Source organism: Oncorhynchus gorbuscha, linkage group LG21 (genome assembly GCF_021184085.1).
Source record: "Oncorhynchus gorbuscha isolate QuinsamMale2020 ecotype Even-year linkage group LG21, OgorEven_v1.0, whole genome shotgun sequence".
Classification (NCBI taxonomy): domain Eukaryota; kingdom Metazoa; phylum Chordata; class Actinopteri; order Salmoniformes; family Salmonidae; genus Oncorhynchus; species Oncorhynchus gorbuscha.
In genome coordinates, this window is record NC_060193.1 from 16611864 (window position 1) to 16639427 (window position 27564).

At 44.7% G+C, this 27564-nt stretch overlaps 1 protein-coding gene across 1 annotated transcript in view; it reads right to left on the bottom strand.

The window, feature by feature from the left end:
* LOC124008619 (coagulation factor XIII A chain-like) overlaps positions 1–27345 on the bottom strand; it is a 31962-nt gene extending 4617 nt beyond the window's left edge. Inside the window, exons 1-13 of the mRNA XM_046320030.1 lie at positions 27239–27345; positions 21806–21993; positions 14569–14757; positions 11465–11713; positions 9343–9461; positions 8960–9067; positions 8299–8473; positions 7688–7826; positions 6730–6833; positions 6509–6597; positions 3691–3847; positions 2489–2764; positions 104–264 (exon numbers count right to left, since the gene is read on the bottom strand). Of these exons, the coding sequence (XP_046175986.1) occupies positions 104–264; positions 2489–2764; positions 3691–3847; positions 6509–6597; positions 6730–6833; positions 7688–7826; positions 8299–8473; positions 8960–9067; positions 9343–9461; positions 11465–11713; positions 14569–14757; positions 21806–21962 (1923 nt within the window). The 5' untranslated portion in view covers positions 21963–21993; positions 27239–27345. The remainder of the gene's footprint in view (positions 1–103; positions 265–2488; positions 2765–3690; positions 3848–6508; positions 6598–6729; positions 6834–7687; positions 7827–8298; positions 8474–8959; positions 9068–9342; positions 9462–11464; positions 11714–14568; positions 14758–21805; positions 21994–27238) is intronic.
* Between the last annotated feature and the right edge of the window lie 219 nt (positions 27346–27564).

Below are 27564 nucleotides of genomic sequence, written 5' to 3' on the forward strand. Positions count from 1 at the left end.
GTATGTAGCATTATATGACCTACCTCTACAGAGAGTTTGGGGTATGTAGCATTATATGATCTACCTCTAGAGAGTTTGGCGAATGTAGCATTATATGACCTACCTCTACAGAGAGTTTGGGGGTGTGTAGGGTGACGACCCTCATGCTGGTGATGATCTGGCCGGTCTCCTTGACCTTCCCGGTGGCGATGAAGTGGAGGTTGGCCTGCTCCACCAGCTTTCTCATGTAGTCCTGGGAACGCACCTCCATCACCTGCTTCTCAGCTGGGAAAACACAGAGATGACTTAGGATATGCTTTGTCTCCATGAGTTTTATTTTCATTTTCATGTATTTTCTGGGGCACCTGCTTAAGAAATATTGTAGATCAACTAGCGTGCTAATAGTAGAGAATGTTGATCTTACATGCACCCTTTAACCTCACTAGGGTAGGGGCCACTAATTTCACCTCTGGATGTAAAGCGTGCCAAAAGTAAACTGCCTGCTACTCAGGCCCAGAAGTTAGGATATGCATATAATTAGACATATTTGAAGATTTGGATAGAAAACACTCTACATTTTCCAAAACGGTTAACCTCTAATGACTCCCCATCCCGGGTTCGGGAGCGTAATCATCGACTGACACTAATTAGCATAACGCGGACATAAATATTCCTAGAAAATATTCCTATTCATGAAAATCACAAGTGAAATATATTGAGACACAGCTTAGCCTTTTGTTAATCACCCAGTCATCTCAGTTTTTCAAAATATGCTTTACAGCCAAAGCTAGACAAGCATTTGTATAAGTTCATCGATAGCCTTGCATAGCATTTTGTCCAGCTAGCAGCAGGTAACTTGGTCACGGAAATTAGAAAAGCAATCAAATTAAATTGTTTACCTTTGATGAGCTGTAGGCGAAATAGCTCCGTTTGTTGTTCACGTTTGGCTGAGAAATCGACTGGAAATTGCAGTCACAAAAACACCAAAAAAGATTCCAAATGAGCTCCATAATATCGACAGAAACATGGCAAACGTTGTTTATAATCAATCCTCAAGGTGTTTTACAAATATCTATTCGATAATATATCCACCGGAACAAATTGGTTTTTCAGTAGGACCGATTGGAATAATGGCTACCTCTGTATTACGCGAGAATCACTCTGAGAGCCATCAGGTGACCACTTGCGCAATGTAGCCGCTTACGGGTATTCTTCAGCATAAATGCGTAAAACTACGTCACAATGCTGTAGACACCTTGGGGAATACGGAGGAAAAGTAATCTGGTTGATAGCCCATTCACTGCTCAATAGGGACGCAGGGGAACGCAGAGCTTTCAAAACATGAGTCACTTCCGGATTGGATTTTTCTCAGGCTTTCGCCTGCAATATCAGTTCTGTTGTACTCACATACAATATTTTTACAGTTTTGGAAACTTTAGATTGTTTTCTATCCTAAGCTGTCAATTACTGTATATGCATATTCTAGCATCTTGTCCTGACAAAATATCCTGTTTACTACGGGAACGTTATTTTTCCAAAAATGAAAATACTGCCCCCTAGTCACAAAAGGTTAAATAATGTCTGTGAGTATAACAGAACTGATATGGCAGGCGAAAACCTGAGAAAAATCCATCCAGGGGGTGGGATTTTTTTTATGTTTGTAGTTTTCTATTGAATGCCATTACAGTATCCATTGATTTAGGACTCAAATTGCACTTCCTATGGCTTCCACTAGATATCAACAGTCTTTAGAAATTGTTTCAGGCTTGTATTCTGAAAAATGAGGGTGTAAAACCACTTTGAATGAGTGGACACTGCAGTGTCCCGCCTTTCTTGTTTTTTTCTTGTTTTCCTTTAATATTGATGAAGCTATTGTCCGGTTGAAATGTTATTGACTATTATGACTAAAAACAACCTGAGGATTGATTATAAATATAATTTGACATGTTTCTATGAACTTTACTGATACTTTTCGGATTTTTCGTCTGTCTGTTGTGACTGCCTTTGAGCCTGTGGATTACTGAACAAAATGCGTGAACAAAACTGAGGTTTTTGGATATAAAGAGGGACTTTATCGTACAAAATGAACATTTATTGAGTAAATGGGAGTCATGTGAGTGCAAACTTATGAAGATCATCAAAGGTAAGTGATTCATTTTATCACTATTTCTGACTTGTGTAACACCTCTACTTGGCTGGTAACTGTTTGTAATGATTTGTCTGCTGGGCGCTGTTCTCAGATAATCACATGGTATGCGTTCGCCGTAAAGCCTTTTTGAAATCTGACACCGTGTTTGGAATAATTAAGTTCATCTTTAAACCGATGTATAACACTTATATGTTTTATGAATTTTTATAATGAGTATTTCTGTTTTTGAATTTGGTGCTCTGCAATTTCACTGGATGTTGGCCAGGTGGAACAGTAGCGTCCCACACCCCCTAGAGCGGTTAACACATACGGACATACACACACCCTCCTCAGCCCCTCCTCCTCCCTCAACCCGCCTACCTTTCTTGGGATCCAGAATCACTCTAGGTGTTTTGAAGAGGAACTCAGAACTGGTGACTCCAGTGTAATACACCACATTGCCACTGACGTACACGTCCACGGTACGCGCCTGGCCACTCGTGTTGTTGAACTCCAGCTTCAGCTCAAAGTCATCCCCCACCCTCACCTCCATCAGGGGCATGTCCAGCTCCACGTCAGCCTCCGGAGGGGTGGCCTTCTCACGATGACAGCCGTACTCCTCTGCCTTCTCCAGCACCGTGCGCTCCTCGGGACTACCTGTTGATGTGACGAGAGGGAGAGAGTATAAGGCCTCGCACAGAAGTTTCTAGAGTGGTGGTACCCCATTTGCAAAGAGACAAAACCCCTTGTTTTTCCATTTTGTTACCTTCTTTAGTGGGTGTCAGAACAGAAATTACAAGATTATGTTATAATGCTGTTATTGCATCAAATGGTTGTTTTATGCAGCAGAATAGGGGTTGTTAGAACACTGATCTGTGTGTGTTCTACTGAGGATGGGAGTCTGTAAGATTTACGATGTCTTTGGGTGATACCGCATTCCAGAGCATTATGTTAATGTTTCTGTTCTATAAGGTAACAGGGAGAGATGACTCCAGGGCCAGACCTTGCTCTCAACACAATGAGAACTGTTTTTGCAGCAGCTGGGAAGCTGTGAATTATAAGTATCTTTCATACAAATTTGAACCTTGTGACCCATTTCATACATCTGTTGTTCGTCATGTAGCCTGAAGAGAGTGTATCTTGGCTTTAAAAGACCTTTGTACATTTGTCTCGGGGCTCTCAACGAATGATTCATTGACCAGCCGTCGGTAACGTATAGCACTCAATCGATTGACTTTATATGTGTGCGTTGTATTGACTTGTTCCCTTATTAATAAGTAAATAAAGATTTAGTTTAAGTATAACTCTGACTTGTGTGATAAGTTTGTCTTTCCTCATTTGATAGTAAAGAAATTAACCACCATGGGGGTAAGATTCCCGTGATGGAAAGACAGATATGGCAGGGTGTTAATACTTTTTATGACACAGGAGTAAGCAGGAACTGACAAAGACTGACACTTTTTGCGCAGGTATCCCGGACCTAGACAAAGCCTAGTCCTAGGCTTAATCTGTGTCTGGGAAACCGTCCCTTTAAATGTTTGCTCTGTGACTCTCCCTCCATCCCTCCACTCCTCCTCTCCTACCCTCAGGGAACTTGTACTGATCAGTGATGTCACGGCGAGCATCCTGGCCGGGCACTTTGGTCACCACCATCCTGCCAACATGGCTGCTGTTGACCTTTACCGGCTCCAGAGTTCCGTCTCTGGGGTTCCGTGAGTAGAACACCACATCACTGTTCACCTACAGAACAGGAAGAATGGAACACGTTCATCATGTAAAACCAGTCATTAGTCAATTAGTCATATATTTAGTCATATATTTAGTCATTATTGTAATAATGTAATATATGGTAATATACAGTGCATTCGGAAAATATTCAGACCCCCTTTTCCACATTTTGTTATGTTACAGCCTTATTCTAAAATCTATTAAATATTTTTTGGGAAGAAGTTTGGAACCACCATGACTCCTAGAGCTGGCCGCCTGGCCAAACTCAGCAATCGGGGAAGAAGGGCATTGGTCAGGGAGGTGACCAAGAACCCGATAGTCACTTTGACAAAGCTCCAGAGTTCCTCTGTGGAGATGGGAGAACCTTCCAGAAGGACAACCATCTCTGCAACACTCCATCAATCAGGCCTTACGGTAGAATGGCCAGACGAAAGCCACTCCTCAGTAAAAGGAACATGACAGTATGTTTGGAGTTTGCCAAAAGGCACCTAAATGACTTCTCAGACCATGAGAAACAAGATTCTCTGGTCTGATGAAACCAAGATTGAACTATTTGGCCTGAATGCCAAGCGTCACTTCTGGAGGAAACATTACACCATCCCTACGGTGAAGCATGGTGGTGGCAGCATCATGCTGTGGGGTGGTGCACAATTGGCACAGCATTGTCCAGGTTAGGGGTAGGTTTGACCCGGGGTAGGCCATCATTGTAAAATAAGACTTGGTTCTTAACTGACTTGCCTAGTTAAATAAAGGTTCAATTAAAAAATAAATCTAAATTCAAACGGCAGGGACTGGGAGACTAGTCAGGATCAAGGGAAAGATGAACGGAGCAAAGTACAGAGAGATCCTTGATGAAAACCTGCTCCAGAGTGCTCAGGACCTCAGACCGGGGCAACGGTTCACCTTCCAACAGGACAACGACCCTAAGCACACAGCCAAGACAATGCAGGAGTGGCTTCGGGAGAAGTCTCTGAATGTCCTTGAGTTGCCCAGACAGAGGCCTCACCATCCAACCTGACAGAGCTTGAGAGGATCTGCAGAGAAGAATGTTTGAAAGTCCCCAAATACAGGCGTGCCAAGCTTGTAGTGTCATACCCAAGAAGACTAAAGGCTGTAATCTCTGCCAAAGGTGCTTAACAAAGTACTGAGTAAATGGTCTGGATACTTATGTAAATGTGATATTTCAGTTGTTGCTTTTTTATACATTTGCCCATTATGCGGTAGTGTGTGCAGATTGATGAGAAACCCCCCCCCCCAGATTTAATCCAGTGTAGAATACAGCTGTAACATCACAAAATGTGGAAAATGTCAAGGGGTCTGAATACTTTTTGAATGCACTGAATATTACCATATGCATTTCCATATATATAACCATATGTATTACCATATATATAACCATACGTGTTACCATATATATATATATATATAAAACCATATGTATTACCATATATATATAAAACCGTATGTATTACCATATATATAACCATATGTATTACCATATATATAACCATATGTATTATCATATAGAATATAACATGATATGTATTACATATATATAACCATATGTATTACCATATATATATATATATACAACCATATGTATTATATAACCATATGTATTACCATATATAACCATATATATATATCTATATATGTTGCACCCTCGACAATCACTGTGATTATTATTATTTGACCCTGCAGGTCATTAATGAACATTTGGACATCTTGGCCATGTTCTGTTATAATCTCCACCCGACACAGCCAGAAAAGGACTGGCCACCCCTCATAGCCTGGTTCCTCTCTAGGTTTCTTCCTAGGTTCTTTCTACAGAGTTTTTCCTAGCCACCGTGCTTCTACACCTGCATTGCTTGCTGGTTGGGGTTTTAGGCTGGGTTTCTGTACAGCACTTTGATATATCAGCTGATGTAAGGCCTTTATAAATACATTTGATTGATTGATTACCATATACATAACCATATGTATTACCATATATATACAGTGGGGCAAAAAAGTATTTAGTCAGCCACCAATTGTGCAAGTTCTCCCACTTAAAAAGATGAGAGAGGCCTGTAATTTTCATCATAGGTTCACTTCAACTATGACAGACATAGTTGAACAGCCCCAAAACATCACTGCTCTAGAGGAGATCTGCATGGAGGAATGGGCCAAAATACCAGCAACAGTGTGTGAAAACCTTGTGAAGACTTACAGAAAACATTTGACCTCTGTCATTGCCAACAAAGGGTATATAACAAAGTATTGAGGTAAACCTTTGTTATTGACCAAATACTTATTTTCCACCATAATTTGCAAATAAATTCATAAAAAATCCTACAATGTGATTTTCTGGATTTTTTTCTCCATTTTGTCTGTCATAGTTGAAGTGTACCTATGTTGAAAATTACAGGCATCTTTCATCTTTTTAAGTGGGAGAACTTGCACAATTGGTGGCTGACTAAATACTTTTTTGCCCCACTGTATATATATATTACCATAGTAATAACCCCCCAAATATGTATAGTTACTGTATATTCACTGTTAGACTAACAGTTCACTAATTCTATCTTTAAATTAGCTTTCTTGGTAAGTGGTCAGTAAGGGTAACATTTTGTATACTGTCCTGTGCAGTTAGTGCCCTGCTCCACTAGGGTGGCTCATCGTTGTAGTCTTTACCTCAGCAAACAGGAATGGTGCATCGAACGGGAAGCAGATCTGTCCGTGTTTGATGGCCTGGACAGAGGCAGGACCACACCTGTACATCCCTATGGAAAGACACATTAGGTATTGTATTACAAATACGTATTAGTACAGTATAACATTGTTACTACCTCTTAAACATGGTCAGCAAGATCAGTAAAAGTGTACACGCGCATGTGTGTGTGTGCGCATCTCACCATCGCTGGTCTCCTGGGGTGTAGCATCCACAGCCTGCCAGCCCCCAAACCCTTGAGGAAGGTCCGGCCTGCTCATGTAGCACTCGTTCCAGCAATGGTAATTCCTATGTCAACATAACCATCCCATCATTTCACTGTAACATCCAATGATTGTAAATGCAGTGTATGTAGCCTTTAAATGCAGTGCATGTAGTTTTTAAATGCAGTGTATGTAGTCTTTAAACACAGTGTATGTACTCTTTAAACGCAGTGTATGTAGTCCCTTTAAACGCAGTGTATGTAGTATTTAAATGAAGTGTATGTACCCTTTAAACGCAGTGTATGTAGTCTTTAAATGCAGTGTATGTACTCTAAATGCAGTGTATGTAGTCTTGTGGATTAATTATGTTTTTAAATGGTCCATTCAAATCAGAAGGTGATTTCAAGCATTGTCTGTCATTGAATCAGTTCTACCAAATGAAGTAGTGTTGAGCGATTCACCAAAATGTTGTTTTTTGGGAGGGTTACTTTCTTCCATTTACAATAGTTCACAACAACAAAAAAGTTGAACTATGTGGGATGCTGGCTGAAGGGAGTTGTAGTGTTCATTAAGCAAATATTCAAGCTAGTTCAGCGCAGAAACATGGTAATGAACTACTTAATTAAGCAATAAAACATGAGGCGGTGTGTTATGACATTTTATCATGACTGTGATGTGGTCATAGCCACGAGGCTATGTTATTTTATTGGGATCCCCATTAGCTGTTGCAAAAGCAGCAGCTAGACCACCACAGCCATGATAAAATGCCATAACACAAGGCCTCAAGTGTATTATTGCTTTTATACAACGGGTTACCAGCATTAAAAATCAAGATTATTTTCCAAACTATCAATTGTTACACAAAATATGATGTTACATTCAATAACACTGATTGTCAAATGATTTCAATTGTCGTCTGTCACTCTGAATCAGTTCTACCAGATGGAGTCCTTGGTGCGGTGCTTGTCAATTCTGCCATTCTCATCCAGGATAACATCAGTCTTCAGGTTGCCGTCGTTGTCGTGGGCAGAGAAGAAGTTGGTGACAACCCTGGCGGGGATGCCCAGACAGCGCAGGACTGGAGAGTGGGAAGGGAAGGAAAATGATTTCATCAGCAAATACAAAATAAATATAAGGAATTCTGCACATCAAAGAGGGGAATAAGTTATTTCAATTATGTTTGTTACAATAAACTAAACAGCAGCAGCTTGTCACTCCAAACCGTAGACTACTACTGAACCCCAACCCTATTCTAACACTCTTCATTCTCTAATAATGGGTGGTATAGCCATTCATACTAAGGCAATGTCTCCAAATCCTGGTCCTGGGGACCCAAAGCGGTGGACATTTTAGTTTTTGATCGAGTACTAAAACAGCTGATTCCACTAATCATCTCATCATCAAGCCTTTGATTAGAATCAGGTGTATTAGTGCTAGTTGCAAAACCAAAAATGTGCACCCCTTTTGGGTCCCCTGGACCAGGATACCTTAGTATGAATGTCTTGGAAAACACTGTACTAAGGGATGAACGGTGGTGTTGCGAGTCTCACAGGTGTTGAAGACTGCTGCATAGACCCAGCACTGGGCGTAGCAGACGGGTGTCTTGCTGCTGGAGTAGTTGAGGAGGATCTCAGTACTTCCTGTCCAGGAGGTGGGTGCCACTCCGTAGGTGTAATCACCACTCCAGTTCCCCACCAGCACCCCATCGTCGTCATGAGAGTTCAGCTGTGAGAAAGAGAGGTAAATATGCTGTAGTTTGAGTCCGAAATAGCACCCAATTCCTTCTGTACAAATCTGTCTTCAGTACAAATCTCTGTTCTGTACAACTCTCTCTTCCGTACAAATCACTCTTCTGTACAAATCTGTCTTCAGTACAAATCTCTGTTCTGTACAACTCTCTCTTCCGTACAAATCTCTCTTCTGTACAAATCTCTCTTCTGTTCAAATCTCTATTCTGTTCAAATCTCTCTTCTGTACAAATCTCTCTTCTGTTCAAATCTCTCTTCTGTACAAATCTCTCTTCTGTACAAATCTCTCTTCTGTACAAATCTCTCTTCTGTTCAAATCTCTCTTCTGTTCAAATCTGTCTTCTAATATGGCTTTGTCATTTTTCCATTGAGTTTTACTTGTACTATGTGAAAAGGTTGTAAGAATGTTATCTGCATTGGTTCTCTGTATTGTATTGACTGGTGGTAACCACGTAACTCTCACCATGGCAGAGGCCTTCCGGGCTACTTTGATGGCGTCGCCCCGGTTGGTGATGGGCATGGCAGCTTTATCCATGATGAACAGACAGGCATCCAGCACCCCATAGTCAAACTGCAACAAGCAACGTTTAAAATTGAGGATTAACTTGTAAATATGCGTCTGAGGATTTGATGGTCAGTCTTTGTATTCAAAGTAATACATGCGTGGAAAACATCTTGTGTGGAACATCTGTGGGAATTGTCTGTTACACGTCGGGCCAACCAACCCAATTTATCTTCTGTGACTATATTCACAACACAGCATGGCTTCTTGGGCTTTATTAACAGACATACACTATGAAATTGTGTTTTGAAATGATTGTCCAAACAATGTAAAATGATGTGTACCTGACCAAAGTTCCAGGGCCGCTCAGACATGTCGTCATATGCCCCGTGGTAGATGACCCCCACCTCGTTGAGAACACACTCCTCCCTCTCATCGGCATCATCCAGGAACACAGAATCACCTGATGGAAGGAAAACAGAACTTTAGAATGGAATTCAAAATTCTATGTTCAGAATGTATAGTTGAAGTCGGAAGTTTACATGCACTTAGGTTGGAGTCATTAAAACTTGTTTTTCAACCACTCCACAAATTTCTTGTTAACAAACTATAGTTTTGGCAAGTCGGTTAGGACATCTACTTTGTGCATGACACAAGTAATTTTTCCAACAATTGTTTACAGACAGATTATTTCACTCATAATTCACTGTATCACAATTCCAGTGGGTCAGAAGTTTACATACACTGTTGACTGTGCCTTTAAACAACTGGCAAAATTCCAGAAAATTATGTCATAGCTTTAGAAGCTTCTGATAGGCTAATTGACATCATTTAAGTCAATTGTAGGTGTACCTTTGGATGTATATCAAGGCCCACCTTCCACCTCAGTGCCTCTTTGCTTGACATCATGGGGAAATCAAAAGAAATCAGCCAATACCTCAGAAAAGAAATTGTAGACCTCCACAAGTCTGGTTCATCCTTGGGAGCAATATCCAAGTGCCTGAAGGTACCATGTTCATATGTACAAACAATACTACGCAAGTATAAACACCATGGGACCACACAGCCGTCATACCGCACAGGAAGGAGATGCGTTCTGTCGCCTGGAGATGAATGTACTTTGGTGCGAAAAATGCAAATCAATCGCAGAACAACAGTAAAGGACCTAGTGAAGATGGAGGAAACGGGTACAAAAGTACCTATATCCACAGTAAAATGAGTCCTATATCGACATAACCTGAAATGCCGCTCAGCAAGGAAGAAGCCACTGCTCCAAAACCGCCATAAAAAAGCCAGACTACGGTTTGCAACTGCACATGAAGACAAAGATCGTACTTTTTGGAGAAATGTCCTCCGGTCTGATGAAACAAAAATATAACTATTTGGCCATAATGACCATCATTATGTTTGGAGGAAAAAGTGGGAGGCTTGTAAGCTGAAGAACAAAATCCCAACCAGGAAGCACTGGGGTGGCAGCATCATGTTATGGGGATGCTTTGCTGCAGGAGGGACTGGTGCACTTAACAAAATAGCTGTTATCATGACGGAAGAAAATTATGTGGATATATTGAAGAAACATCTCTCAAGACATCAGTCAGGAAGTTAAAGCTTGGCCGCAAATGGGTCTTCCAAATGGACAATGACCCCAAGCATATTTTACCTTTATTTAACTAGGCAAGTCAGTAAAGAACAAATTCTTATTTTCGATGATGGCCTAGGAACAGTGGGTTAAATGCCTTGTTCAGGGGCAGAACAACAGATTTGTACCTTGTCAGCTCAGGGATTCAATCTTGCAACCTTTCGGTTACTAGTCCAACACTCTAACCACTAGGCTACCTGCCACCCCAAGCATACTTTCAAAGTTGTGGCAAAATGGCTTAAGGACAACAAATTCAAGGAATTGGAGTGGCCATCACAAAGCCCTGACCTCAATCCTATAGAAAATTTGTGGGCAGAACTGAAAAACCGTGTGTGAGCAAGGAGGCCTACAAACCTCACTCAGTTACATCAGCTCTGTCAGGAGGAATGGGCCAAAATTCACCCAACGTATTGTGGGAAGCTTGTGTTTGACCCAAGTTAAACAAGGCAATGCTACCAAATACTAATTGAGTGTATCTAAACTTCTGGCCCACAGGGAAGGTGATGAAAGAAATCAAATCTGACATAAATTATTCTCTCTACTATTATCCTGACATTTCACATTCTTAAAATAAAGTCGTGATCCTAACTGACCTAAAACAGGGAATTTTTACTAAGATTAAATGTCAGGAATTGTGAAAAAACTGAGTTTAAATGTATTTGGGTATGTAAACTTCCGACTTCAACTGTATGTTTTTAAACAAGATAGAGGTAGTTGATCAATCAATCAATCAATCAATCAATCAATCAATTAATCAATCAGCACAAACAACTGATGTGGGACCAGACTAGTGGAATAGCTGTCATCCGTCAGTGTCGATCACAGACCTGTTGCCCAGGCGTTGAAGAGAACGTAGAGGTCTCGACTCTTGTCCCTCCTGGTCCTGCGGATTCCGTAGGGCGTCACCACCGCCACGTACGTGCGCCACTTTCCCACAATGCAGTCTGGCGCGGGGGTGATGCCCACTGTGACTACGTTGTCGGTGCTGTCCACCACCCGGCCAGCCCACGGGCTCTGGCGGTCCTTGGCCACAGACACGGGGATGTAGGTGCCCTTACTGTACTGGGGACTGCCCCCTGGTGGATTGGTGGAACAAGAGGAATGACATGTCTTGCTAGCTTGCGAACACTGAGAATTCCGCTCTGGGGGTGAAGTTTCATCTAGGATCAGCTCCCCCTTCCCCAATTTTAACCTTAAAGGCCCAATGCAGTCAAAAACTAGATTTTATTGCATTTTATACATATTTCCATGCTATGAGGTTGGAATAATACTGTGAAATTGTGAAAATTATGATAATGTCCTTTTAGTGTAAGAACTGTTTGAAAATGTTTTACATTTCTGCCTGTTTTGCTGGGATGGAGTTTTGGCTTTCCATGGCAGCATCACCATGTGGTAAATGAGTTAATAGACCACTAAGAAAGAGAGTTCCAAACCTCTCTACCAATAACAGCTCATTTTCAGTTTTCCCCTCCCCACTCAGACCACTCCCAGACAGTTCTAGCAAAATTCTTGTTTGAGAAATTATTCTTTGCTGAGAAGCTATTTTGTAGTTTTTAAAAAACATTTTTAATTGAAAACAATCATAGTATGGTACTTCATTGTTACCCAGAAATGATTTGATATTGAGATACAAATGGCTGCTTTGGACCTTTAACCATTAGTGGGGAGTATGCAAAACTGACCCCAGATCAGCAACTTCACCTTACACCGAGCCTTCGCATTAAGCTATGGTAACACCCTGGACTAGAGATGTGGTACTAGAGACATGGTAACACCCTGGACTAGAGATGTGGTACTAGAGACATGGTAACACCCTGGACTAAAGCCATGGCAATACCCTGGACTAGAGATATGGTAACACCCTCGACAAGAGCTAGGGTATTACCCTGGACTAGAGCTATGGTAACACCCTGGACTAGAGCTACGGTAACACCCTGGACTAGAGCTATGGTAACACCCTGGACTAGAGCAACGGTAACACCCTGGACTAGAGATATGGTAACACCCTCGACAAGAGCTAGGGTATTACCCTGGACTAGAGCTACGGTAACACCCTGGACTAGAGACATGGTAACACCCTGGACTAGAGATGTGGTACTAGAGACATGGTAACACCCTGGACTAAAGCCATGGCAATACCCTGGACTAGAGATATGGTAACACCCTCGACAAGAGCTAGGGTATTACCCTGGACTAGAGCTACGGTAACACCCTGGACTAGAGACATGGTAACACCCTGGACTAGAGATGTGGTACTAGAGACATGGTAACACCCTGGACTAAAGCCATGGCAATACCCTGGACTAGAGATATGGTAACACCCTCGACAAGAGCTAGGGTATTACCCTGGACTAGAGCTACGGTAACACCCTGGACAAGAGCTAAGGTATTACCCTGGACTAGAGCTACGGTAACACCCTGGACTAGAGCTATGGTAACACCCTGGACTAGAGCAACGGTAACACCCTGGACTAGAGATATGGTAACACCCTGGACAAGAGATATGGTAACACCCTCGACAAGAGCTAGGGTATTACCCTGGACTAGAGCTATGGTAACACCCTGGACTAGAGCAACGGTAACACCCTGGACTAGAGCTACGGTAACACCCTCGACAAGAGCTAAGGTATTACCCTGGACTAGAGCTACGGTAACACCCTGGACTAGAGCTATGGTAACACCCTGGACTAGAGCAACGGTAACACCCTGGACTAGAGATATGGTAACACCCTGGACAAGAGCAACGGTAACACCCTGGACTAGAGATATGGTAACACCCTCGACAAGAGCTAGGGTATTACCCTGGACTAGAGCTATGGTAACACCCTGGACTAGAGCAACGGTAACACCCTGGACTAGAGCTACGGTAACACCCTGGACTAGAGCTAGGGTATTACCCTGGACTAGAGCTACGGTAACACCCTGGACTAGAGCTATGGTAACACCCTGGACTAGAGCAACGGTAACACCCTGGACTAGAGATATGGTAACACCCTGGACAAGAGCTAAGGTATTACCCTGGACTAGAGCTATGGTAACACCCTGGACTAGAGCTATGGTAACACCCTGGACTAGAGCTATGGTAACACCCTGGACTAGAGCAACGGTAACACCCTGGACTAGAGATATGGTAACACCCTGGACAAGAGCTAAGGTATTACCCTGGACTAGAGCTATGGTAACACCCTGGACTAGAGCTATGGTAAACCCTGGACGAGAGCTACAGTAACACCCTGGACTAGAGCTACGGTAAACCCTGGACTAGAGCTATGGTAAACCCTGGACGAGAGCTATGGTAAACCCTGGACGAGAGCTACAGTAACACCCTGGACTAGAGCTACGGTAAACCCTGGACTAGAGCTATGGTAAACCCTGGACGAGAGCTATGGTAACACCCTGGACTAGAGCTACGGTAAACCCTGGACTAGAGCTATGGTAAACCCTGGACGAGAGCTATGGTAACACCCTGGACTAGAGCTACGGTAAACCCTGGACTAGAGCTATGGTAACACCCTGGACTAGAGCTACGGTAAACCCTGGACTAGAGCTATGGTAAACCCTGGACGAGAGCTATGGTAAACCCTGGACGAGAGCTACGGTAAACCCTGGACTAGAGCTACGGTAACACCCTGGACTAGAGCTACGGTAAACCCTGGACGAGAGCTATGGTAAACCCTGGACGAGAGCTATGGTAAGCCTAACCACTGATTCAAGAAAGAAAGATAAATACAGTACTACATGCACACTGTTGAATCCCTCCTTAGTTTGATTATGTTTCAAACTGTTAGATTAAAAACTGCAGGAGCATTTAAAAGTGTATATTTATTTCATGACATTACTTTTGAACCGCTTCTAAACTAGTAACTATGCATACAGAGTGAGATGTTTTTGATTCTGGGAAGCTTTTTAGGTGGGGGTTTATTTATCTCACCAATGACGAACTCCACAGCAAACTGATCATCGGAGGGTTTGTAAGGACGGTCAAAGGTCACCTTGAGCTGGAACTCCTGGCCCCTACGGATGATGAGGTGGTCACTGGCATACAGGTGTGTGCTGTGCTGTGGCGTATTGACCTCATCTGGCCTCCGCAGCATGTTCACGTCCCAGATGTCCAAGAACTCTGGAGGGAGGGAGAAGGGGAGGGAGGGAGCGAGAGAGAGAGGGAGAGTGAGAGAGAGATGGGAAAGAGAGAGAGAGATGGGCGAGAGAGAGAGAGAAAGGGCGCAGGAGAGTGGGAGAGAGGTGGCGGGAGTGAGACCGAGGGGGCGGGAGAGAGGGGTGGGAGAACGGGTGAGAAAGAGAGAGGAGCGGGAGAGCGGGTGAGAGAGAGAGAGAGAGGGGGCGGGAGAGCGGAGGAGAGAGAGAGCGGGAGAGAGGGGGTGGGAGAGCGGGGGTGAGAGAGCGGGGGGCAGGAGAGAGAGAGATGGCACGGGCGGGAGAGATAGAGGGGGGTGGGAGAGAGAGAGGGTGGTGGGAGAGGGGGGGACGGAGAGAGAGGGAGAGAATATATAAGTGTATAAGGGAAGAGGAGAGACTTGAAGAAGACCGAAATTACTGTCTTTTGTCATAATAACTTGGGCCTGAGTTTTTCCTGGTCAAGTTAGGTGGTCATGGAAAATTCTGGGCCCTACATTTATGGCTATATGGGATACAGTTGAAACACAGACGCAGGATGCGTGGGAAATGTCAAATGTGGTAGCGTTTATAATGTTACCTCATAAGCATAGCAGGTATTTATATGGGAGTGTTCATGTTGATTCACTAGCATAGGGCAACCTGTCATCATTATCTGGCTCCAAGGAGCATTCCTGTGAGACGAGGCCATACCCCAAACTATTCAATCTTTGTTGTCATTCGGTTAAGCCTGTAATCGATTGAAGTGTATTTGAGATTTAAAAAGGCTTCTGAAAGTTTGTAATTTCCAAAATGTCAATTATTTATAATCCACATAATTCACATTTCCTGTTGCTGCAGGATTATTTTCTTGCAGTAGCAAATTTACTCAAATTAAGACCCCACATTAAGAGTGGGAACTATTGTTCGAAGTGGTCCGAATGTGGGGCTATGCCACCCCACATCCATAAATTTGAGAATTTTGCATTTTTCAAACACCTGAAACAGCTCATTCCTGTAATCTAGAGCCATAATCGTTATTGTCATGTTTGTCATTTATTATCATGTCTTGTCCCTGTGCTCCCCATGCTATTCGTTTCCCTCTGCTGGTCTTATTTGGTTCTTTCCCTCCTTCTATCCCTCTCTCTCCCCCTCCCTCTCTCACTCTCTCGCTCTCTCTTCTCTCTATCGTTCCGTCCCTGCTCCCAGCTGTTCCTATTCCCCTAATCATCATTTAGTCTTCCCACACCTGTTCCCGATCCTTTCCCCTGATTAGAGTCCCTATTTATTCCTTTGTGATCCGTTCCTGTCCCGTCGGTTCCTTGTATTGTATTCACCATGCTGTGATTGCGTTTCGCCCTGTCCTGTCGTGTTTTTGCCGTGATTGTGTATCGCCCTGTCCTGTCGTGTTTTTTGCCTTCATCAGATGCTGCGTGTGAGCAGGTGTCTCTGTCGGCTACGGCCTGCGCCTACCCAGGCGACCTGCAGTCTGTGGCCGCTTCTCCAGTTGTTTCCCTCTACAAGTCTAGAGGATTTCTGTTATTCCGTTTTGGACTGAAATAAACTCTGTTTCTGTTAAGTCGCTTTTGGGTCCTCTTTCACCCGCATGACAGAAGGAACCGACCAAGGAATGGACCCAGCGACTTCAGACGCTCGTTACACTGCCGTCGAGATCCAAGGAGCCATGCTCGGCAGACACGAGCAGGAATTGTCTGCTGCTCGCCATGCCGTGGAGAACCTGGCTGCTCAGGTTTCCGACCTCTCTGGACAGTTCCAGAGTCTACGTCTCGTGCCACCTGTTACTTCCTGGCCTGCCGAGCCTCCAGAACCTAGGGTTAATAACCCACCTTGCTACTCCGGGCAGCCCACTGAGTGCCGCTCCTTTCTCACGCAGTGTGAGATTGTGTTCTCTCTCCAACCCAACACATACTCTAGAGAGAGAGCTCGGGTTGCTTACGTCATTTCACTCCTTACTGGCCGGGCTCGAGAATGGGGCACAGCTATCTGGGAGGCAAGGGCTGATTGCTCTAACAAATTCCAGAACTTTAAAGAGGAGATGATTCGGGTTTTTGACCGTTCAGTTTTTGGTGGGGAGGCTTCTAGGGCCCTGGCTTCCTTATGCCAAGGTGAACGGTCCATAACGGATTATTCCATTGAGTTTCGCACTCTTGCTGCCTCTAGTGAGTGGAACGAGCCGGCGCTGCTCGCTCGTTTTCTGGAGGGACTCCACGCAGTGGTTAAGGATGAGATTCTCTCCCGGGAGGTTCCATCAGATGTGGATTCTTTGATTGCTCTCGCCATCCGCATAGAACGACGGGTAGATCTTCGTCACCGGGCTCGTGGAAGAGAGCTCGCATCAACGGTGTTTCCCTGCTCCGCATCGCAACCATCTCCCCTCTCTGGCTTTGAGACTGAGCCCATGCAGCTGGGAGGGATTCGCATCTCGAATAAGGAGAGGGAACGGAGGATCACCAACCGCCTGTGCCTCTATTGCGGAGTTGCTGGACATTTTGTTAATTCATGTCCAGTAAGAGGCCAGAGCCCATCAGTAAGCGGAGGGCTACTGGTGAGCGCTACTACTCAGGTCCCTTCATCTAGATCTTGTACTACTATGTCGGTCCATCTACGCTGGACCGGTTCGGGTGCTACATGCAGTGCTTTGATCGACTCTGGGGCTGAGGGTTGTTTCATGGACGAAGCATGGGTTCGGAAACATAGCATTCCTTTCAGACCGTTAGACAGGCCTACGCCCATGTTTGCCTTAGATGGTAGTCATCTTCCCAGTATCAAATTTGAGACACTACCTTTAACTCTCACAGTATCTGGTAACCACAGTGAGACTATTTCTTTTTTGATTTTCCGTTCACCGTTTACACCTGTTGTTTTGGGTCATCCCTGGCTAGTATGTCATAATCCTTCTATTAATTGGTCTAGTAATTCTATCCTATCCTGGAACGTTTCTTGTCATGTGAAGTGTTTAATGTCTGCCATCCCTCCCGTTTCTTCTGTCCCTACTTCTCAGGAGGAACCTGGCGATTTGACAGGAGTGCCGGAGGAATATCATGATCTGCGCACGGTCTTCAGTCGGTCCCGAGCCAACTCCCTTCCTCCTCACCGGTCGTATGATTGTAGTATTGATCTCCTTCCGGGGACCACTCCTCCTCGAGGTAGACTATACTCTCTGTCGGCTCCCGAACGTAAGGCTCTCGAGGATTATTTGTCTGTGTCTCTTGACGCCGGTACCATAGTGCCTTCTTCTTCTCCGGCCGGGGCGGGGTTCTTTTTGTTAAAAAGAAGGACGGTACTCTGCGCCCCTGCGTGGATTATCGAGGGCTGAATGACATAACGGTTAAGAATCGTTATCCGCTTCCCCTTATGTCATCAGCCTTCGAGATTCTGCAGGGAGCCAGGTGCTTTACTAAGTTGGACCTTCGTAACGCTTACCATCTCGTGCGCATCAGAGAGGGGGACGAGTGGAAAACGGCGTTTAACACTCCGTTAGGGCATTTTGAGTACCGGGTTCTGCCGTTCGGTCTCGCCAATGCGCCAGCTGTTTTTCAGGCATTAGTTAATGATGTTCTGAGAGACATGCTGAACATTTTTGTTTTTGTCTATCTTGACGATATCCTGATTTTTTCTCCGTCACTCGAGATTCATGTTCAGCACGTTCGACGTGTTCTACAGCGCCTTTTAGAGAATTGTCTCTACGTAAAGGCTGAGAAGTGCTCTTTTCATGTCTCCTCCGTTACTTTTCTCGGTTCCGTTATTTCCGCTGAAGGCATTCAGATGGATTCCGCTAAGGTCCAAGCTGTCAGTGATTGGCCCGTTCCAAGGTCACGTGTCGAGTTGCAGCGCTTTTTAGGTTTCGCTAATTTCTATCGGCGTTTCATTCGTAATTTCGGTCAAGTTGCTGCCCCTCTCACAGCTCTTACTTCTGTCAAGACGTGTTTTAAGTGGTCCGGTTCCGCCCAGGGAGCTTTTGATCTTCTAAAAGAACGTTTTACGTCCGCTCCTATCCTCGTTACTCCTGACGTCACTAGACAATTCATTGTCGAGGTTGACGCTTCAGAGGTAGGCGTGGGAGCCATTCTATCCCAGCGCTTTCAGTCTGACGATAAGGTTCATCCTTGCGCTTATTTTTCTCATCGCCTGTCGCCATCTGAGCGCAACTATGATGTGGGTAACCGTGAACTGCTCGCCATCCGCTTAGCCCTAGGCGAATGGCGACAGTGGTTGGAGGGGGCGACCGTTCCTTTTGTCGTTTGGACAGACCATAAGAACCTTGAGTACATCCGTTCTGCCAAACGACTTAATGCCCGTCAAGCTCGTTGGGCGTTGTTTTTCGCTCGTTTCGAGTTTGTGATTTCTTACCGTCCGGGTAGCAAGAACACCAAGCCTGATGCCTTATCCCGTCTGTTTAGTTCTTCTGTGGCTTCTACTGATCCCGAGGGGATTCTTCCTTATGGGCGTGTTGTCGGGTTAACAGTCTGGGGAATTGAAAGACAGGTTAAGCAAGCACTCACGCACACTGCGTCGCCGCGCGCTTGTCCTAGTAACCTCCTTTTCGTTCCTGTTTCCACTCGTCTGGCTGTTCTTCAGTGGGCTCACTCTGCCAAGTTAGCGGGTCATCCCGGTGTTCGAGGCACTCTTGCGTCTATTCGCCAGCGCTTTTGGTGGCCGACTCAGGAGCGTGACACGCGCCGTTTCGTGGCTGCTTGTTCGGACTGCGCGCAGACTAAGTCGGGTAACTCTCCTCCTGCCGGTCGTCTCAGACCGCTCCCCATTCCTTCTCGACCATGGTCTCACATTGCCTTAGACTTCATTACCGGTCTGCCTTTGTCTGCGGGGAAGACTGTGATTCTGACGGTTGTCGATAGGTTCTCTAAGGCGGCACATTTCATTCCCCTCGCTAAACTTCCTTCCGCTAAGGAGACGGCACAAATCATTATTGAGAATGTATTCAGAATTCATGGCCTCCCGTTAGACGCCGTTTCAGACAGAGGCCCGCAATTCACGTCACAGTTTTGGAGGGAGTTCTGTCGTTTGATTGGTGCGTCCGTCAGTCTCTCTTCCGGGTTTCATCCCCAGTCTAACGGTCAAGCAGAGAGGGCCAATCAGACGATTGGTCGCATACTACGCAGCCTTTCTTTCAGAAACCCTGCGTCTTGGGCAGAACAGCTCCCCTGGGCAGAATACGCTCACAATTCGCTTCCTTCGTCTGCTACCGGGTTATCTCCGTTTCAGAGTAGTCTGGGTTACCAGCCTCCTCTGTTCTCATCCCAGCTTGCCGAGTCCAGCGTTCCCTCCGCTCAAGCGTTTGTCCAACGTTGTGAGCGCACCTGGAGGAGGGTGAGGTCTGCACTTTGCCGTTACAGGGCACAGACGGTGAGAGCCGCCAATAAACGCAGGATTAAGAGTCCAAGGTATTGTTGCGGCCAGAGAGTGTGGCTTTCCACTCGCAACCTTCCTCTTACGACAGCTTCTCGTAAGTTGACTCCGCGGTTCATTGGTCCGTTCCGTGTCTCCCAGGTCGTCAATCCTGTCGCTGTGCGACTGCTTCTTCCGCGACATCTTCGTCGCGTCCATCCTGTCTTCCATGTCTCCTGTGTTAAGCCCTTTCTTCGCACCCCCGTTCGTCTTCCCTCCCCCCTCCCGTCCTTGTCGAGAGCGCACCTATTTACAAGGTACATAAGATTATGGACATGCGTTCTCGGGGACGGGGTCACCAATACCTAGTGGATTGGGAGGGTTACGGTCCTGAGGAGAGGAGTTGGGTTCCGTCTCGGGACGTGCTGGACCGTTCACTCATCGATGATTTCCTCCGTTGCCGCCAGGATTCCTCCTCGAGTGCGCCAGGAGGCGCTCGGTGAGTGGGGGGTACTGTCATGTTTGTCATTTATTATCATGTCTTGTCCCTGTGCTCCCCATGCTATTCGTTTCCCTCTGCTGGTCTTATTTGGTTCTTTCCCTCCTTCTATCCCTCTCTCTCCCCCTCCCTCTCTCACTCTCTCGCTCTCTCTTCTCTCTATCGTTCCGTCCCTGCTCCCAGCTGTTCCTATTCCCCTAATCATCATTTAGTCTTCCCACACCTGTTCCCGATCCTTTCCCCTGATTAGAGTCCCTATTTATTCCTTTGTGATCCGTTCCTGTCCCGTCGGTTCCTTGTATTGTATTCACCATGCTGTGATTGCGTTTCGCCCTGTCCTGTCGTGTTTTTGCCGTGATTGTGTATCGCCCTGTCCTGTCGTGTTTTTTGCCTTCATCAGATGCTGCGTGTGAGCAGGTGTCTCTGTCGGCTACGGCCTGCGCCTACCCGAAGCGACCTGCAGTCTGTGGCCGCTTCTCCAGTTGTTTCCCCTCTACAAGTCTAGAGGATTTCTGTTATTCCGTTTTGGACTGAAATAAACTCTGTTTCTGTTAAGTCGCTTTTGGGTCCTCTTTCACCCGCATGACAGTTATGCTTAATTTTAAGTAAATAATATGTATATATTTCAGAATATCTATGCATACCTCTTGTGCTGTCTGTGTCCTCCTGACTGTTGGTTCTTTAAAAATATATATATATAATATATAAAAAAGAAAAGGGTTTTCTGCATCTCTGCTCAAATCTGGGTAAAATATTGAAAGGAATGTGACTCTTGTTCAGTACATTTATTTATTGCTTTCTTTTCTAAAGTCTACCAACCTTGCCAGCAGGCATGCCAGCTAAGATAGTTAGACAAGCTAGCTACTCTAACTTGATTGATAGCCTGAAATGTCTTCTTGGTAGCTAGTTAGGAGATTGGGAACCTATCTGGGCTAGCTAAAGCAAACTTCATAAAATTGCTAGGTGGCTATAGTATTTGTTTTAAAACCGCACACATCTGAGGGGGCACACACACAGTGCCTCCTAATCCTCCTCACACACACACACACACACACACACACACACACACACACACACACACACACACACACACACACACACACACACACACACACACACACACACACACACACACACACACACACACACACACACACACACACACACACGAGCTCATTCTCCTCCTCACCCCTGAGTGGAGGAGGTCCTCGGGGTCCAATTATGCCGAAAGAATCGAACTCAGGCACCTCCTCCCCCTCTGCATTGGAGCTGGCGATGGGGGCAGCGCTGCGGCCGCGGTGGGACACCTGGGGTGGTGGCTGGGCTGCGGGCTCCGGGTTAGACATGGTACAAGCGCTGAAATGTCACCTCACAGGCCTGGGACACATTCAGATGGACGGACGGACAGACAGACAGGCAGACACACAGGCAGACAGGCAGGCAGACAGACAGACAGAGTGATAATGTTATAATATACCGCAGAACAGTTCAGAAGTTCATAAAGAATAATATTAAATGGGCAGGAGGGGATCTGATCCCAGATCAGCAATCTGAGATGCTTAATGAACACCGGTCCTGAATTCCATCCATGGTAGCATATCACTGACAACTCCATTCATATTCAGCTAACCCTTTGAGAGGACAGTTGTACTGTGGATGCTAAGGGATTAACTGTTCCGACAACCATCTGTTTCACATTGAGTTATGGCAGCTGTAGTGAACGTGAGTACAGAGCTGGACGAGACACACGCAAACTTTAACACAAGCCACGTGTATATATATATATAAAAATATTTGCATATCAGTGAGTAGATCAGCAAACTTAGGTATGAAATGCTTTGTGGTTTCACTGAGAGGAGCCTGTGTTTGTTTTTGTCTTGTTGTTTATTTATGTGCTGTATAAATAAAACGGGGGCGCAATTCCAAAAAGCGGTTGGCAAAGTCAAACATTTTTGTGTTGTTTGTTTTGGCGTTCTGTTATTCTGAGTTCCATCTAATAGGGACTAACATCAAAACCATGGAAGTAAATTAAGTCTCTCATCCACAGATGATGCAATCTCTATTGCACTCCACACTGCGCTTTCACACCTGGACAAAAGGAACACCTATGTGAGAATGCTATTCGTTGACTACAGCTCAGCATTTAACACCATAGTGCCCTCAAAGCTCATCACGAAGCTAAGGACCCTGGGACTAAACACCTCCCTCTGCAACTGGATGCTGGACTTCCTGACGAGCCGACCCCAGGTGGTAAGGGAAGGTGACAACACATCCACCATGCTGATCCTCAACACGGGGGCCCCACAGGGGTGCGTGCTCAGTAACCTCCTGTACTCCCTGTTCACTCATGACATGCACATCCAGGCACGACTCCAACACCATCCTTAAGTTTGCCAATGACACAACAGTGGTACGCCTAATCACCGACAATGACGAGAGAGCCCATAGGGAGGAAGTCAGAGATCTGGCCATGTGGTGCCTCAACGACATCAAGACAAGGAGATGATTGTGGTCGACAGGAAAAGGATGACCGAGCACGTCCCCATTCTCATCGACAGGGCTGTAGTGGAGCAGGTTGAGAGCTTCAAGTTCCTTGGTGTCCACATCACCAACAAACTAACATGGTCCAAGCACACCAAGACAGTCGTGAAGAGGGCACGACAAAACCTATTCCCCCTCAGGAGACTGAAATGATTTGGCATGAGTTCTCAGATCCTCAAAAGGTTCTACAGCTGCACCATCGAGAGCATCCTGACTGGTTGCATCACTACCTGGTATGGCAACTGCTCGGCCTCCGACTGAAAGACACTATAGAGGGTAGTGCGTACGGCCCAGTACATCACTGGGGCCAAGCTTCCAGCCATCCAGGACCTCTATACCAGGCGGTGTCAGAGGAAGACCCTAAAAATGGTCAAAGACTCCAGCCACCCTAGTCATAAACTGTTCTGTCTGCTACCACACGGCAAGCTGTACCAGAGCGCCAAGTCTAGGTCCAAGAGGCTTCTAAACAGCTTCTGCCCCCAAGCCAGGGTAGTGGGTTCGATTCCCGGGACCACCCATACGTAGAATGTATGCACACATGACTGTAAGTCGCTTTGGATAAAAGCGTCTGCTAAATGGCATATATTATTATTATTATTATAAGCCATAAGACTCCTGAACATCTAATCAAATGGCTACCCACACTATTTACGCTGCTGCTACTCTCTGTTATTATCTGTGCATAGTCACTTTAATAACTCTACCTACATGTACATATTACCTCAATTACCTACTAACTAGTTCCCCCCACACACATTGACTCTGTACCCCCTTTCATATAGCCTTGCTATTGTTATTTTACTGCTGCTCTTTAATTATTTGTTACTTTTATTTATTTATTTTTAATGTATTTTTTCTTAAAACTGCATGGTTGGTTTAGGGCTTGTAAAGTAAGCATTTCACTGTAAGGTTGTATTCGGCACATGTGACAAATAACATTTGATTTGATAAAGCAGCATTAAGATAAAGATCCCCCTCACCCAACCCCCCCCCCCCCCTGGGGGTCTTTACTTTCACAGCCTGTTTATTATAGATTGGGAGGAGGGGGGGTGGGTTTTATTGAAACGAGTATGCAAGAGTTTTAATAATTCAATACACAATGGTTGTTTTCATAAAATGTTAGTATGGCACAGCATACGCCATGCAGCTTTGTGGCACAAACACCTATTTGAGAATGGAGTCGTTATGTCATGGGCGTGTGCTGTGCTTGTCCAGGAGACAGGTTTGGGGTTTATGTCAACCGAACAGCATTTGTGTCAACCAAACAACCCAGCATTTTTGTGTGCATTTAGAGTGCATTCTGTAGAAACAACATCACCACAGGTTTTAGAGATGTTCTTTGGGACTATGCCTATTTGTTGTGGAAATGCTGCAGGATATTACTATTTTCAGCCATAAATCAATGGATTATACCATAGATATACTGTATATATACTATATACTATATATATATATATATATATATATACTATATACTGGGCTACATTTTTAAAAAAATACCGTGAACCTCATTATAATCTCACAGTGTGATTTAGTTTGAAACTTTTCTTCAACAATGTGTGTTATAAGGAGCTGATTATTTTTAAAAAATAAACTAAGCAATACATCAAGTTCTCTTTATGAAGCACATTGTTGAGGACATTTTTCAAATGTAGTCATGCTGTCAGATCATAACCAGCTTTATATAATTTTTTCCACTTCGCGCCATGCCTTTGAACTACAAAAAGGTCCCCATACAGTTGTATGTAGTGTGGTGTGTACATGCATTAAATATACACACTTGTGCAAACGTGACTCCTGCATTAATAGTGTAACAGCATTTTATAACCAAATGCCAAAGTAAAGGAAAAGAAAAAGATGCAGAAGCATCAAATAATCCTGATTCTGAACCAGATCACAGTGTGGAATAAACTGAACCAGATCACAGTGTGGAATAAACTGAACCAGATCACAGTGTGGAATAAACTGAACCAGATCACAGTGTGGAATAAACTGAACCAGATCACAGTGTGGAATAAACTGAACCAGATCACAGTGTGGAATAAACTGAACCAGATCACAGTGTGGAATAAACTGAACCAGATCACAGTGTGGAATAAACTGAACCAGATCACAGTGTGGAATAAACTGAACCAGATCACAGTGTGGAATAAACTGAACCAGATCACAGTGTGGAATAAACTGAACCAGATCACAGTGTGGAATAAACTGAACCAGATCACAGTGTGGAATAAACTGAACCAGATCACAGTGTGGAATAAACTGAACCAGATCACAGTGTGGAATAAACTGAACCAGATCACAGTGTGGAATAAACTGAACCAGATCACAGTGTGGAATAAACTGAACCAGATCACGGTGTGGAATAAACTGAACCAGATCACAGTGTGGAATAAACTGAACCAGATCACAGTGTGGAATAAACTGAACCAGATCACAGTGTGGAATAAACTGAACCAGATCACAGTGTGGAATAAACTGAACCAGATCACAGTGTGGAATAAACTGAACCAGATCACGGTGTGGAATAAACTGAACCAGATCACAGTGTGGAATAAACTGAACCAGATCACAGTGTGGAATAAACTGAACCAGATCACGGTGTGGAATAAACTGAACCAGATCACAGTGTGGAATAAACTGAACCAGATCACAGTGTGGAATAAACTGAACCAGATCACAGTGTGGAATAAACTGAACCAGATCACGGTGTGGAATAAACTGAACCAGATCACAGTGTGGAATAAACTGAACCAGATCACAGTGTGGAATAAACTGAACCAGATCACAGTGTGGAATAAACTGAACCAGATCACAGTGTGGAATAAACTGAACCAGATCACAGTGTGGAATAAACTGAACCAGATCACAGTGTGGAATAAACTGAACCAGATCACGGTGTGGAATAAACTGAACCAGATCACAGTGTGGAATAAACTGAACCAGATCACAGTGTGGAATAAACTGAACCAGATCACAGTGTGGAATAAACTGAACCAGATCACGGTGTGGAATAAACTGAACCAGATCACAGTGTGGAATAAACTGAACCAGATCACAGTGTGGAATAAACTGAACCAGATCACAGTGTGGAACCAGATCACAGTGTGGAATAAACTGAACCAGATCACAGTGTGGAATAAACTGAACCAGATCACAGTGTGGAATAAACTGAACCAGATCACAGTGTGGAATAAACTGAACCAGATCACAGTGTGGAATAAACTGAACCAGATCACGGTGTGGAATAAACTGAACCAGATCACGGTGTGGAATAAACTGAACCAGATCACGGTGTGGAATAAACTGAACCAGATCACAGTGTGGAATAAACTGAACCAGATCACAGTGTGGAATAAACTGAACCAGATCACAGTGTGGAATAAACTGAACCAGATCACAGTGTGGAATAAACTGAACCAGATCACAGTGTGGAATAAACTGAACCAGATCACGGTGTGGAATAAACTGAACCAGATCACAGTGTGGAATAAACTGAACCAGATCACAATGTGGAATAAACTGAACCAGATCACGGTGTGGAATAAACTGAACCAGATCACAGTGTGGAATAAACTGAACCAGATCACAATGTGGAATAAACTGAACCAGATCACTGTGCGGAATAAACTGAACCAGATCACAGTGTGGAATAAACTGAACCAGATCACAGTGTGGAATAAACTGAACCAGATCACAGTGTGGAATAAACTGAACCAGATCACGGTGTGGAATAAACTGAACCAGATCATGGTGTGGAATAAACTGAACCAGATCGCAGTGTGGAATAAACTGAACCAGATCATGGTGTGGAATAAACTGAACCAGATCGCAGTGTGGAATAAACTGAACCAGATCGCAGTGTGGAATAAAGAACAATTCAAACCAGCACTCTGTTCTCATGCTGGAACTGGAACATTCCATTTAGGACTTTCATAAGCCCCCAGGTCCCCACATTAAAATGGGCTTTTATTAGCATTTAGAAAAACATGTAAAGGTGCTGTAGTATGTAACAAAATCGAGAGATGGAGACACGGGCCGAATTAAAGGTCTTGCAGTGACCAGTGAATACTAAACTCACCTCTGTAGAAGTTGAAGAGGGGAAGGTTGCAGTAGACTGGTAGAATTATTCCTCAGTCGGCTGAGTGTGTCTCTCTCACACAGAAATCTGCTACTGGCTCTCTGTATGGGGACCCTCTGCATCCACTTATATACAGGGGAGGGAAGGGCCCTCTCCATGGCAGAGATAGTGTGTGTGTGTGTGTGTGTGTGTGTGTGTGTGTGTGTGTGTGTGTGTGTGTGTGTGTGTGTGTGTGTGTGTGTGTGTGTGTGTGTGTGTGTGTGTGTGTGTGTGTGTGTGCGTGTGCGTGTGCGTGTGCGAGAGAGACAGTCTCAGTGTTAGTGGTG